This window comes from Sarcophilus harrisii, chromosome 3 (assembly GCF_902635505.1).
Source record: "Sarcophilus harrisii chromosome 3, mSarHar1.11, whole genome shotgun sequence".
Taxonomy (NCBI): domain Eukaryota; kingdom Metazoa; phylum Chordata; class Mammalia; order Dasyuromorphia; family Dasyuridae; genus Sarcophilus; species Sarcophilus harrisii.
In genome coordinates this window covers 74,613,247-74,628,759 of record NC_045428.1, presented here as the reverse complement: position 1 = coordinate 74,628,759, position 15,513 = coordinate 74,613,247, and the positions used below count along the sequence as shown (strand labels likewise).

The following is a 15,513-nucleotide window of genomic DNA, read 5'->3' as shown; positions in this document are numbered from 1 at the left end:
CCTTTATCAGAACCTTTAACTGTGAAGATGTTTTCCCAGTTTGTTGCTTCCCTTCTAATCTTGTTTACATTAGTTTTGTTTGTACAGAAGCTTTTTAATTTGATGTAATCAAAATTTTCTATTTTGTGATCAATAATGGTCTCTAGTTCATCTTTAGTCACAGATTTCTTCCTCTTCCACAAGTCTGAGAGATAAACTATCCTATGTTCCTCCAATTTGTTTATAATCTCGTTCTTTATGTCTAAATCATGGACCCATTTTGATCTTATCTTGGTATACGGTGTTAAGTGTGGGTCCATGCCTAATTTCTGCCATACTAATTTCCAGTTATCCCAGCAGTTTTTGTCAAATAATGAATTCTTATCCCAAAAGTTAGGATCTTTGGGTTTGTCAAACACTAAGTTGCTATAGTTGACTATTCTGTCTTGTAAACCTAACCTGTTCCACTGATCAACTGATCTATTTCTTAGCCAATACCAAATGGTTTTGATGACTGCTGCTTTATAATATAGTTTTAGATTAGAATAGAGTTTAGATAATATAGATTTAGATAGAACTATAATATAGTTTAGTACAGCTAGGCCACCTTCATTTGATTTTTTTTTTTTCATTAATTCTTTTGAGATTCTTGACCTGAAAGGTCTTAAGTTAATCTTGAGGACTTTTAAAATGGTCATTGTAATTCTTTTCTTTCTCTGGAATTAGTGATGTACATTTCATTTCTAGAACATTTATTACATTATTAGCTTTAAAGAATCATATATTAGATGCAGATACGAACAAGGAATTGGGAATAAATTAAAATTTAGCTTCTAGCTAAAGAGCAGATTCTCAGGTTTGATTCTTTTTTGGTTCTTTTTTTTTCTCATAAATCTTTTTTTCCCCCCACATTTTTTTTTAAAGATTAGTTTCAATTTTTGAAGTCACTAATTTAGTGACTTTGTAGTCAAATTTTTAGAAAAAATTATTTAGAAATATTTTCCCAATGTAAATATCTGGATTTAGGGTAGTACATCTTAATTATGATTAAGTGAGATTTAAAAAATTTTTTTGAGGTGATTTTTGGTTAAAAAAGTCATGATACATTTTAAAAATAGTATTCTTGTTTTATGCATTATTGTAGTAAAGGAAGTTGTCTTATGGAAAGCAGAGTGGCATAGCATTATTAACAGTAGATTAAGATTTAAGATTATATTTGAAGTTCTAATGAATTTGAGTCAGCTAAAAACAAACTCAGATTATGTATAAAATCAGGTTGTCTAGCTGATGTTTTTCACATTGGATACAAATAACCTTATTTTCCTTTTAAAAATATCAGATTAAAATAGAATCATTATAGATCTGAAACCCAAACAATAATGAATAACAAATAAAAAAAATAATTTAAAAAAATTCAGAGCTTTTAAAAAGCTTGTCAAAATTTGTTTTCACTTTTCTTCAGAGGATCGATTCTTAACAACCTTATCAAGTCAGAGTTCCACGAATTCCACACATCTCCAGTTGCCTACTCCTCCTGAAGTCCTCCTGTCTGAGCAGTTGATGGGAGGGTCTTCTGAAGCAGATACAATTAGTAATTCAGAAGGTATAGTTAAATAATTTTGCATGATACATTATGATCTTTTCCTTTTTCTTTCTCAAATCATGGAATAATTTTTTTCAGGCTATCACTAATTCAACTTTATTGATATGTACAACATAAAAGACACATTGTAGAAACATCCAAGATTAAAACTATATATTTTGTACTGTATAGAATATTAGATATACATGGAGTACTCTTCTTCATTCCAGATGTATTTGATGGACATTTATTGGGATCTACAGACAGCCAAGTAAAAGAAAAATCAACAATGAAGGCTATCTTTGCAAATTTGCTTCCAGGAAATAGTTATAATCCTATCCCTTTTCCTTTGTGAGTATTAATCTAATACAAGTTAAAGGTTAAAGGTTAGTTTATTTTATGAATTGTTTTAATTTAAAATATCCCTATTTTTTTTTTTTTACTAGAAGCATTACTCTCTTACTACACTTAATATAAATTGACATAGATTTGCTTGACTTTATTAGTTTGAGATGATGTGAAATAGTTTCATTATTTATATATCACATAGAAATTGATTAGTTGGTCTAGTATATTTTATGCCTTTGGGTAATTGTATTTTAAGAACTACAAAAAATCATGACAAATTATATTATCTACATTTTGATGTATTTGTATAGTTTTTGAAGTTGGAAGCAACATAGTATAGTGTTGGTCCTGACCTCTTGATGAAGAAACTTCTTGAAACTGTTCAGCGGTTAATGATTGTTTGGGTCAGTAGGTTGAAATTGAATCCAACTCTTCCTAATTCCAAGGCTAACTTGCTGTTATATAACCTTTATTGAAGATACAGTTGTATCCCGCTAACCCATATAGGTGTTTTCATAGTACTTAAGTTTTGTACTTCATAGATTAATTTGAGGCTACTTGATATCATTAGCTGAAAATTTTAGTGTCCTTCATACGGGTGCTTATTTTCTCTGGGCCTTTTGTACTTTTACCTAATCTCTTCTTTTGTACAACTGCTGGCCTGAATTAGCAGTTTAATATTGGCAGTTTGATTTTGTGTGAAACTGATTGACTTGTATGGGAATTCAACATTGGTCTCACTACCATGTACATATGCAGCTAAAAAGAGATTCTTATTTATAATGTTTTTTTGCATGGTATATAACAAGAATTTTTTTTCTAGCTAGAGAAGATAGTAACATTTTTTTGCAGGATGTTTTGCTGTTTTCCTTTTTCATTGTTGGGTAGTGCAACTTTTGACTTAAATTGAATCATTTCATCCTTCAGTTTCTATATACCTTCTGTGTATTGTGCTTTCTAGCTTTTTTTCATAGCAGATGTTTGCATTGTTATAGATTTGTTACATTTTTCTGATGTAAGCCTCTTTTGAGTTTATTGCAAAACAAACTGTTTTGGGAATATGTTCTTTATTGCCCATCCTTATTAATACAGCCGCAACAGACATTGTGACAAAGAGCATAGTTTTTTGTTGTTGAGATGACTGCTTTAGAATCTCCTAATTTGAGACCTGTGCCTGAGTTGTCATTTTAAAAAATCAGATTATTAGACTTAAATTTGCAGTATCTGATTAGGAAATTTACATTTGTAGTTAGTAGTGTTTAGGTAATTTATAAGTTTTCTTTAAAAACTTATTTTTTGCTTTAAAATAAATAAGTCAAATTAAAAATAAATAAAATAAGCAAATTTTTGCTTTAAAATAAGATCATGATTGTCCTATTTTTGTGGCTGAATATTTCTATATTCAGGCAAAACTGACTTTATACATTATTTTATACATTTTTATCATTTATTATTTTTACCATATTTTTCTGTTTAGTGACCCAGATAAACACTATTTAATGTATGAGCATGAGCGTGTCCCCATTGCAGTCTGTGAGAAGGAACCCAGTTCCATTATTGCTTTTGCTCTCAGGTAATTGATTTTTTTTCAGATATAATCCTTGAAATCATTCACTTCTGTTTAAAGCAGTAGTTCTTAACTTGAACTTGTTTTAAAAAATATTTTGATGACTGTATTTCAGTATGATTGGTTCCATTTATAATCCTATGTGTTTTATTCTGTGCATTTAAAAACATTTTTAGAAGGGGGTCTATGACACCAAAAAAAAAAAATTAAGCAAAATCATTAATTATAAATAAGTAAGTAAAGTTTTTTAGGATGTATTCATATGATTGAAATATCTTTTTAAAAGCAACATAACCATTGCTATTTATCATTTAGCTATGGAGTCCAAGATGATTTTTTAACCTAATAATAACTAAACAAGTTAAAGAGTCCCATCTATCTTGTTCTTTATAGTTTCCAATTTTCTTATTACCTTATTCCATAGATAAATGAGACATTTGCCTTAAAGGTATAATATTCTGTGCAGCCAATTATTTATCAGTTTTTCCTATTTTTCTAGCAATTTCACTTAGCAGACTTGACAATATATTTTATTCTATGATATGTCCCTTGTGCTATAAGTACTACCCATGATATTTTCCTGCCTTGTAAAAAAGATGAATAATTTTCAGTGCTTTTGAGACTTTTGTTTTTCCATTTATGTGTTATATCCAAAATGATACCTGAATGTTTATTTTCTAATTGTTAATATTAAATGTCATTGATATGACTGAATCTAAAATTGTCTTTTTTATTTTAAATATTATTTCAATACTGTTTCTTTGTGTATGGATGTGGAAATATCTGCTTCAATTGAAGGTTATTGACTAAGCATTTGTAATTATCAGGTATTTTTATGGAGTTGGAGGGAGTTATGTGAAGCTTATTCTTTCCTTAAGCTTAGATCTCCTCAGGCAACCTAGATGAACTTTTGAATTAGGGTTCCCTGACAGCTTGTACATTTGCTTTAAGTGGAAAGCCAAGCTATGAAATGAATAGATTGCATTAGATGATCTTCTAGTTGTAACATTCTCTGTTCTATTCAAGTGTTCTAAATATTTTTCTACCTCTTTCTATTTTAAGTTGTAAGGAGTACAAAAATGCCTTAGATGAATTATCCAAAGTGTCTGTGAGAAATACTACTGAGGAGGTACTACAAGCAAGCAGGTTTGTAAATTTTTTTCTAAAAATGAAAAGTCATTATATATAATAATATTATATATAACATAAGTTTTTATAAGTATATCAAATATACTTATTTGATAAAAATCCAGAGTTACAGAAGATGACTCACTTATTTTGAGCGTTATTTGGTAAAACAATTCTAGTATAACAAATAATATAATCCTGAAAGTCTTTTGGAGGATGGTGTAGTGGGATTTGCCCATTAATTGCATAATTATTCAAGTCTGCAGGATTTTGTTACTCCCATTTGTTTGTTTGTTTATTTTTCATTTATAAATGTTACTATTTAAATTAGTTATAATATAGCCTGATTTTACAAAAAATTTTTTTTAAAAAAGAAGATAATTTTCTGAAAAAGAGAAATTTTTTGGGAACTAGATCTTGTTTGGTCTTGTTTAATGTTCTGAAATGCTCAGAAATTTGATATTGTCACTGCAATTGAAATTGATTTGACAGCTTGATAAATAAAATATTTAATTTCACTTAATGTTATCATTATATTTTAAAGTGATTTCTATGATCAGGTTACTAACGGGCAAGCCTAATTTCTTTCCCCTTAAGCTGAGAATTTTTCTTTGTCATCTAAGGTTAAATCTATGAATTCACTGATTTTTACTAAATTAGGTTTACCTAATACAGTTTAGCTAGCTGAAGTGAAAGAACTTGTTATTTTTTTTTTTCATTAAAACTCAAGATTTATTGAATGAACTCAATTTATTCAGAAAGAATGAGGAAAAGAAATCAGTCACTGAAATAGTTTGTGGTAAGATTTTATCTTTGTGTCTTAAGCAGTATAATTAAAAAAAAATTAATGACTTTATCACTTAGTTTCCTTCCCAATCCTGAAAAGTCTCTGACATATTCTCCTCAAATTTTACTTCATCCTCAAGTTTGTTATCCTTGCATTGTGTCCCCAAGATCTGTCTGCTTTACAAAATGGTCATTATCCATCCAAAACAATTTATCACTTAGTGGCCCAACTTATGGAGATATTATTGTCCAAACTTAGCTCGTCTGCGCCCTCGACATCAATCAAATACAATCAGTTTTCAGGCTGTTTCTACCTTGATAGAACATTCTAGAACTTTTAATGTATATTCGAATCCTTTTAACAATGTTGGGCTACTGTCATGCTGGATTGAAGTATCTAAATAGGGTTTTCAAAGTTACAACTAAAACCATAACCAAGAAAAAGTTCCTGATTCTGAGATAAAAATTAAAAGAGCTATCAGGGGAGCAAACAGCTTATTTAATATCATCTTATTTTCTTTTTCTGCCAATAAAACAATCCTTTTTTTCAATTTTCTGTGTTTCTGTAAGCTATAAATTAAATGTATAAATTGATGTCTACAATTCATTTCTCCTTGAAATTTCAGTACTTTGGACAGCAGACCGAAGAGTAGCAGTCCTGTCAGATTACCAGAGATTGCAGGGGTATCAACAAGTCGACCAGTGGAAGCTGAACCTCAGCCAGGTAAGATTGTATAGCTGCTGTGTTAGCACAAATACTTGACTTAGTTTGTTATTCTAGCTGCAGTAATATGTATTGCTAGGTGTTAGTGAAAAAGGAAAAGCAATCAAATGAGAAATGATCAGCAAGAGCATTTACTTCTTTTGGTATTTAGTTTTGAAATTTTGACATAGGTTCTTTTTTGGCCTGCTTTGCAGTTGTATTGTGTATATATTGTGTAACTGTTAAACCTTGTGATCTAATGTAGCAGAAAGATACTAGATTGCTATCAGAATATCTGGGCTTGAACCTGGCTGCCACCTTTGTGACCTTGGACAAGCATTTAGGATCTCTGCGTCTGAAGTGTTTTTTTGTAAAATGAAGGGCTTGGATTAGATACATACTCCATCCAGCTCTAAATCTTTGCTTCTATTGATGTAAACAGTTGAACAAGAATTTCAAACACCTGTGCTTGCCTAGATGCTATTCAGAAGGATACTTCTTTACTTATGGAATTTTCAACTTATAGTCTCTGCTAAAGGAACTATATTATCATGAAACCATTTTCTGTGAGCTTCCTCATGTTCTTATCCATAATAAAACCCCTTGATATCAATTCTCTATTCTTTCCTTTACTCCAGTTTCTAATAATGTGACCATCCTTCTAAACAAACTTCTCCAACTTCTCTTCGTGTCCTGTATTCTATCTTCCCATTATTTCCAGCAGAGTGCTTCCTCAGTCACTCCCTTTTTCTCTCTAATTTTTCTTCCCTACTGCCTGTAAATATATGCATGTCTCCTCATGCTTAATAGTCTTCTCTTACTCCACTATGCTCTTCAGCAGTTGCTTAACTCTTTCTCAACTAGAATCTTAGAAAAAACTAACTACATATTCTTTGCTTCCACTTCCTCATCTCCTCATCACTCATTCCCTTCTCAAATCTTTGCAATTTGGCTTCCCCAATCACATCACTTAACTGGTACTGTTTTTCTCAAAGTATTAGTGATTTCTAACTCTGATACCATTTTTCTCATTCTTAACCTTTCTGCTACATTTTATACCAATCTTTCTTGGTTACTGCCACTTCTCTGTGTTTTTGTGACACTTCTCTCCCCTATTTCTCTTCCTTCTTGCCTTATTACTCCTTCTCAATCTCCTTTGCCTAACTCATCATCCATGTCATGCTTACTAAATTCTCTGTGTACCCCAACTCTCTTTGCTCTGTTCTCTTGCCTCTTTTTCTTTTGCACTTATTTGTTGACCATATCAGTTCCCATGAATATAAGCAGATGACTGGCAGACTTCCATATATCTTCCTTGACCTCCTATGCGCCAGTTGTCTATCACCAGCTGCCTTTTGGACATCTCATTCTGGATATTCCATAGACCTTTTAAGTTTAGTCTGTTCAAAAAAGAACTTTGCGTATGACTCCCCAAACCTTCTTCTAAACTTCCCTTCCTGATAATTGCACCATCATTCTTTTTTCTACTTGTCCAGGTTCTCATTGCCAAATTGCCCTTGGTTTTTCTCACCTGTGTGTCTTCTGCACCATTCCTTTAGGACTCAATTTATGTATTGCCTACTACACAAAGATTTTCCTTATCTTTCCCAAATGCTAGTGCTTTCCCCTCACTGTTGTATTAATATTTATTTCACACATATTTAAATATGCATATATTGCATCTCGGGGCATGGAAGTTCCTGGAGAATAGGCACTGTTTCATTTTGTTGTTTTTGAATACTCAGCACAGTGCTACTGATTTGTTTGATTTGTACAAAATTCCTCTGATTTATCAGTCTTATACATCCTTATTCTTTTAAGAAGTGGTTTTGAAGCTTAGTTATATAGCATTGCCTTAGTCTCCTAAAATTATGGAATTTTAAATAACCTCTTTTCACTTGTATAAACTATTTTGTTGTCATGCTGCTAGTGAATAATTGCCTTTTTTCTTGTACAAGCATAAGCTCTTTATAAAGCATGCAGTTTCTTGTATATTTTATATAAAGAACAAATGATCTGAGGTCACACATAATAAGATGCTTAAAACCAGCAATAGTTAGTGCTAAAGTAAAAATGATGTCCAGTAAAAATAAGAGCAAAAAATCATTCCTATTTCTCACTCTAAACACATGTAGCGGAAGTAAAACTTGATTTTTACCATCCTTCAGAATGATTACAGATATTACTAAGATTAGTGCTTAGTAATTGTAAATTCTCTTATTATTAAACAAATTGTCAATTGAATTATTAGAACTTTGACTATAAGCTTTATATGCTAACTGGCTGATATAAAGTATAATGTTGTTTTGACTGACAGTCATTGTTTGTGTTGGTTCTCAGGAATTGCTGTCGACAGCATACTATGGATCTTGTGGCTCAGAGTAGTTTCTCTTGTTCCATGCCTCTTAACTTATGAGAACAGCTGACTGACTGCACAGGGCAATGGAGCATATTACATATTACAAGAAACCATAAAACATGAATGTGAGAGTTTCAGTAAAACTCTGATTTCCATCTTTGTATAATACCTCCTTCCATTCAGGAAATTATTTTAGGTATTTGAATTTCAAGTAGATAAAGTGATAAGATGATGATGATTAAATTAATTATTAATTTATTAATGTAAATTAATATTCATTTATTTTGTTTTTAGTCAAAAAGGCTTCGGGAGTGTTGTCTTTCTTCCGTGGTACAGGAGGGAAAAGCCCTGACCTGTCTTCCCAAAAGAAGGAGACTTTACGCGGAGCAGATAGTGCCTACTACCAGGTTGGGCAGATGGGTAAAGAAGGGGCAGAAAACCAAGGAATGGAACCTCAAGGTGTGTTCAGAGTTGTGAAGTTTAATAAAATGTTTTTCAGTTTAGTTATTTTACATTATTTGGATGGACAGTATGTGCTTATTACTCTTATGGTAAAGCGTTGAATTTATAATCTAGAAAGCCAAGTTTTGCCAGAATCTTCGAAATAATGTTGTTTACTCAATAAGATTTATACCTTCCTTTTCATAATTCACTGCACAATTTAGAATATTTTTCTCACGATTTTTCTTTTACTATTACCTATTGAATATTTTGGGTACAGAATTAGAATATGAGTAGATGGTCTAAAAATAACCCTGAAGAATAGTTTTGTTGCCTTTTTTAAAAAACTCAAATTTAAATGGATTCTCGAACTCTCATTTTATGGATTGCTTATGGCTTATAAAATTATAAATATTATCCTTAAAGCATTGCTCTGTTTTGAAAGATAAATTTTGAAATGTAGAAAATACAAAAATAAAAGCTTACTAATTGGCTGTTTGTAAATGATTAACAATGTATGCAATCAGTTTAATTCAGTAAGCATAAATGCCTACTCTATTGTCAGGCCTTGTATTAGGGGTGATCAATATAAAGACAGAAAAAACCCCCAAAACAATCCTTACCCTAAAGAATTAATGTTTTGCTGTGGAAATGGATTCATGAACTGATGAACAATTACAGGGGACAATAGTTTCATTGGAAACTGGGGAAAACTGTCCCAATAGGGGCTATCAGGAAGGACTGGCTTTTAGGAAATATCATGAGATAAACCTTGAAGGGAACTGGAGATTCCAAAATTTGAGGAGGTGAGTCATGAGAGCATTACATGCATGGAAAGAGAAATGAATTTTTAAGTTATTTCTTTTTCTTAAAATAATGTATTCTGCAGGACAATCTTTAGAGAAAGATTGCCCTCCAATTTGCTGCAGTATGGGTAGAATTTGTGTTTTAGCTAGAAATTTAGCTGAGCTGATAATTCATTTGATTTATTTGTTTAAATACAAGCCAAGGAGAATAAGTTTTTTCTAAGACTAAAACTGAATTATGTTATGCTATTGATTAATTTTGAAAATTAATTGGCATCTAGTATGAAAATTACTTTATTTGTTCCTAAAATATTTTTTTCAGATGAAATAGATGGAGGAGAAACCCAAAAAAAGCAACTTGCAAATCCTCATGTGGAGCTTCGTAAGTATAGAATCATTTAGGGTAGTTTTGAGGATTGTAGTCATTCAAATTGTCATTTCTTCCAGATCTTCTGACTTAAAAAAACAAATAATAGCTATTGGTTATTTTACCATATGTGATAAAAATAAATAAGCCTATGCAAGCTGATGTGAAACTTGTTAAAAGGGTAACTTTATATTTAAGTAGGAATGTCATATATGATGCAAAATTTCATGTAGTAATTGACATCTAAAATCTTTTTTTTTTTTGCTGTAAAATATTATTAAGAGTTTGGATGATTTTATAAAGAATGACAAGAATAATTTAAAATCATAGTATGTATGATTTTAAAATAAGATTCAAGAACCATTGTAAAAAGAGGTAATTGGTTTTTGACTCTGCTTTGCTTTGTTCTTAATTGTCCTAAATGTATGTGCCTGTTGATAAAATGTCCTTTATCCTTTCTGAACATTTCCTTGGCAGAATTATGATAATGCTCTAGAAAAATGGTCTTAATAATGAAACTCATTTTGTACATGGCTTTGGAAGGAATGAATTGTTTGTATTTTTTTTGAAGGTAAATGCTTTATTTTTGATTTATAAAGTTTTCTTTCCTCCTTTGTATTTGTTCATAGAGTTTTCTGATGCTAATGCCAAATTTTACTGCCGACTCTATTATGCTGGAGAATTTCATAAGATGAGGGAAGTAATCTTGGGGAGCAGTGAAGAGGATTTTATCCGTTCCCTTTCTCACTCTTTGCCCTGGCAAGCCAGGGGTGGAAAGTCAGGAGCTGCATTTTATGTGACTGAAGGTAAGTTAGCCGTTTACTTGGTTGATAGTGTTTTATCTTTTTTTTTTTTTTTAAAGGTGTGTATGACCAGAAGAAAACATTGATTCAGTGGAAAATAAAACTTTGGAATTTGAAAAATCTGAGTTTGAGCTCTAACTACTCATTACTACCCTACTGTTTTGATTTTGGACAATTCATTCACTCTTATGAGATCTCATTTTTTTCTTCTATGAAATGAGGGCCTTAACTATGATATTGCTAAAATTGTTCCTGTAAATTTTATAATCTTATGGCTTAGGAAGCAACTTGTATTGAGGTATATGATACGAGAATTTTGCTTTTTAGAAAGAAACTTTTTTTTTTCCCCTTCTTGTACTTGAAGGTATATATGACATAGCAAGCAATTTGCATTTTATGGGATGTAATAGTTAATAAACATTAGTTAAATACATATGTTTGATTCTGGGTTCCACAAATTAAAATGGAATGGAATACCTTGGAGAGGGCTGAAAAGGGAAAATTGAGTAGATTAATGAAGAAAAACTAAAATAGATCAAATGTATTTAACTTGAAGATGAGGAAATAGCTACATCATTTTATGATGATGGTACTGAATTTTCTTCATCTCTACCTAAAAAGTAGATGACTTGAAAAGGACTTGGAGAAAACTAATTTAGATTAGTAAGAATTTCTGTTGTGATGATGTCGTAGGCCATTAATTTTTATTACACGTTGCCCAAGCAGGCTATATTTCTTTTAAGAAAAGAAAAAGCCTAGATTATCATGTGTCTAATGGGGATATGGGTGTGGTTTGGGGCTCAATTTTTTTTTACCCAACATGTGGTTATATCAGTACTAGTGAAGAGCTTCCTCTATCAATGTCAGTTGCCCCTTCTCTCTAACTTTAGTTTTGGAGAGTTACTTAGAACACTGAAGGATTAAGTGATTTTGCTGAGTTATCTACCTGTCAGAAGTGAGCCCCCTACTCAGGTCTATCTTACTCTGAGACCAGCCTTTTGCCACTAAGTCATACTCCATTAGCTAAATGAACGTTTTCATATGTTCTTTTAATATTCTTTCTAGCTCTATAATAAGAAAATAATATTATGCTTATAATTTTTCTCTATATTTTAGATATTTAGGGGATACAAAGACAAAAAGGACACATTCTTTTCCCTCTTGGGGCTTAAATTTTACTGGGGGAGCAGGAAGACGTTTAGAAAGATAAGCAAATATTAGGCAGTTTGAGGGGAGAGAGAACACTTACCAGTGGAGAAGATCGGGTTATCTGCAGAGCAGAGAGGAGCATCTGAGTTGAGCTTGTAAGGAAGATATTGATTCTCAGAGGTGGACAATAAGGAAATATATTTCAGGAGTGGAGAGTAGCATATGTAAATGTATAGAGGTGAATAGTGGAATGCTGAGTTTAGGGAATATGTAGGCAGTCCAATTTGTCTAGAATGTAGACTGCAGGAAAGTGACTAATATGAAATAAGTTTACAAAGGTAGTTGGGGGTAAGATTGTGATGCGAGGAGAAGTTTGTATTTTATCCGGTGGTAGGGAGTCTTTGAAGATTTTTTAGTAGGATTTTGAATCTTAGTTATATATGAGTCTTAGGAATGTTATGTGTGAATAAAATGTATACACAAAATGTGTGAAGGATTACCACTTAGAATATTCTTTCATAAATAAGAGAAATAGTAATGAAGTACTGAACTTAGGTCATGGTTTTATGAGTGGACAGGAGAGAGAAATGAAAGATATTGGATATAGGAGATAAGAAACAAGGGAGAGGCAAGGATAACATTGTGTATATGAATCTGGGTGATGGAAAGATGGTGCCTTCAAGCTTAATAGGAAAGTTATAATGGCGAGGAATTATATATATCTGCTTGCTTTGGTTACCTAATGCTATATACCATTATAATATAAAATTATACATAGATATTCACATGAACATGTATACATTGTTAAGATTAGAGAGCTTAAAGTAATTGATATAGATTTGTCCAGCATTTTTGAAATGCTTTACATTGAGTCCCTTCAAGATTTAAGCATTGTCAATAAATAGATATATTCATAGTAAACCATTTCAGACCTTGAATTATTTATCTAATTAAATGACCTAATATGTTTATTTTCTCAAGTACAGAGAAGTTAGACATAAATGTAGATATTGCATATTTGTATTTATGTTTACATAGGATCCATGATTTCATAGGGACTCCTACCCTACCTCTGGGGTTACAACCTTCTTTATGCTTAGGTAGATGTTTCCAGAGTTTCTGGGTACAAAGGGCCATCATCTTATATCTGACTTTTCACACACACACACACACACACACACACACACACACACACACACACACCAGTGAGAGAGAGATTTTGTGAACATATGAAATTGGAACTTTTCAGATGACAGATTCATTTTGAAGCAGATGCCCCGCCTGGAGGTCCAGTCTTTCCTTGACTTTGCGCCACATTACTTCACTTATATTACTAATGCTGTGCAACAGAAGGTAGGAACAAAACAGACTTTTTTTATATATATACTGGATTTCTCTGTGCTTCTCTACTGTCCTCCTCCAACATCTCCAACATGGAACCTTGATTTAAAAAGGATAAAAATAAATATCCAGATAGATATGAATAGGATGTACTTGGAATGACAAGATCTAAATTTTGTCTTTGGAAAAGTTGTGTTCAAATCCTAGCACACTAATAGTGTGATGTCACTACTAATAGTGTGATGTCAGATAACTCCCTTCATCTCTGGACTTCAAGTTCTCACCTGTAAAATAGGGATAAGAATTTTTCTGCTCTGTGCTTCAGAGAGTGGTTATAAGGATTATATGATGTAGTTCAGCTTTCATTCTACTCTGATCACCATCTTTTTATCTATCCAATTTCCATTGGGTGTGATCGTCTTTTCTCCTTTGCCCAGACTTCATCTCCTAGAATATATTATTCACTGAGAACAGGCATGATTTTGCCTTTTGTATTTGTATCCTCTGAATAGTGCTCGGTGTATAACAAGGGCTTAATAAATACTTTTCATTTTGTGTCTTACAAAAGAAAATGTTGTAAACTCTTAAATGTCATTTTAGCATCAGCACTCTTTCTTATCAAATACTTGAATCTTTGATGTGGATATCCTCTCCATCAGGGCAAATTGAAACTCAACCATGCTTTCCTATCCTTCTACATTCTCCCATATGCCCTTAATGTTATATAGGATTTTTAGCATCATACAGCTCTTAAGGCAGCACTTGGACTATGTATCTTTTGAAAAACAATATGCCTTGAAAAAGCTATCAAAGCCTTCATATTGGGTAAGATTGATGTAGAGAAACAACTTACCATTTTATTTTTGTTACTATAATTCAGATATGTAATTCACATAATACAATTATCTTGAGTTCTCAGGCCATCTATCTAACTTGTCAGTAACAGTTGAACATATTTTAGGATTTATTAAAACACTAAAATGCATATGTTTATGTTTTAACAATTTTCAGATATTCTCTTTGAATGATTTTTTTTTTTTTTTAAGAGACCCACAGCACTGGCCAAAATTCTTGGGGTTTACCGCATTGGTTATAAAAACTCTCAGAATAATACTGAGAAGAAGCTAGATCTCTTGGTCATGGAAAATCTCTTCTATGGAAGAAAGATGGCACAGGTAAGGTATGCTGGATTATATCGAATGGCCTGTTTGGTACCTTTCTGCAGACACGTTAATGTAGTAAGTTATAATAAACTTTTTATGTGAAGTGATCCAATAACAAGACTGCTGACCAATTCACACTAACTCGTTCTTTATGGCAGTTGTTAGAGAAACTTTTGACCTGCTGAGCCTCTTGAACAAATCATAGTAATATACATTTCCTACAATTTAATGATATAATTCATGCCAGTAAATTGATCATGTTTTTTAGGTGTCTGTACAGATATGGTTATGTTTCACTGATTTATTAAATGGCCTCTTGTAGGAGGTGGGTAAGACTAGACCTGTGATTTCCTGGGTGTAAGAATTCTTTATGTGAAAACTCTCTTCTGTCATAGATGCAGCTGCCTTTGTTTGCCAGGGTTATGCAACTAGTATGTGTCTCAGAGGCAGAATTTGAATGTATGCAAAGTTCCCCACATTTTTCATTAATTACTTGACACTTGCTACAAGATATAATTAAACACATCAACTTCAGAGGGTTTTAGTGAATTAAAATTTTTCTTTTTTTAAATCAGGTTTTTGATTTGAAGGGCTCTCTTAGGAACCGTAATGTGAAAACAGACACTGGGAAAGAGAGCTGTGATGTTGTTCTGCTAGATGAAAATCTCTTAAAGATGGTTCGAGATAATCCTTTATACATCCGGTCTCATTGCAAAGCTGTGCTGAGAGCCTCTATTCATAGTGACTCCCATTTTCTATCCAGTCATCTCATTATAGACTATTCTTTACTGGTGGGACGAGATGATACAAGTAATGAACTGGTAGTTGGAATTATTGGTAAGTAAATATTTAGTTTGCTTTTATTAAGATGACACAAATTGAAATGAATGAATAATAACTTGTTGAGTTTTCCCCAAAAGTTTTTTATCTTCTGTCTTCTACCTTTTCCCCAAAGTCACAATTTAAAAAAAATTTGCATTTCTAAATTCCA

The 15,513-nt window shown here is 32.0% G+C and overlaps 1 protein-coding gene across 5 annotated transcripts in view; it reads left to right on the top strand.

The window, feature by feature from the left end:
- The window catches only part of PIKFYVE (phosphoinositide kinase, FYVE-type zinc finger containing), a 104,207-nt gene that overhangs the window by 83,834 nt on the left and 4,860 nt on the right, over nt 1–15,513 (top strand). For all 5 annotated transcript variants that reach the window (XM_023500658.2, XM_003765970.4, XM_023500660.2 and 2 more), the window contains 11 exons: nt 1,442–1,582; nt 1,792–1,912; nt 3,387–3,482; nt 4,539–4,622; nt 6,017–6,114; nt 8,747–8,911; nt 10,022–10,081; nt 10,696–10,872; nt 13,268–13,371; nt 14,406–14,534; nt 15,098–15,359. In XM_023500658.2, coding sequence (XP_023356426.2) covers nt 1,442–1,582; nt 1,792–1,912; nt 3,387–3,482; nt 4,539–4,622; nt 6,017–6,114; nt 8,747–8,911; nt 10,022–10,081; nt 10,696–10,872; nt 13,268–13,371; nt 14,406–14,534; nt 15,098–15,359 — 1,437 coding nt within the window. The remainder of the gene's footprint in view (nt 1–1,441; nt 1,583–1,791; nt 1,913–3,386; nt 3,483–4,538; nt 4,623–6,016; nt 6,115–8,746; nt 8,912–10,021; nt 10,082–10,695; nt 10,873–13,267; nt 13,372–14,405; nt 14,535–15,097; nt 15,360–15,513) is intronic.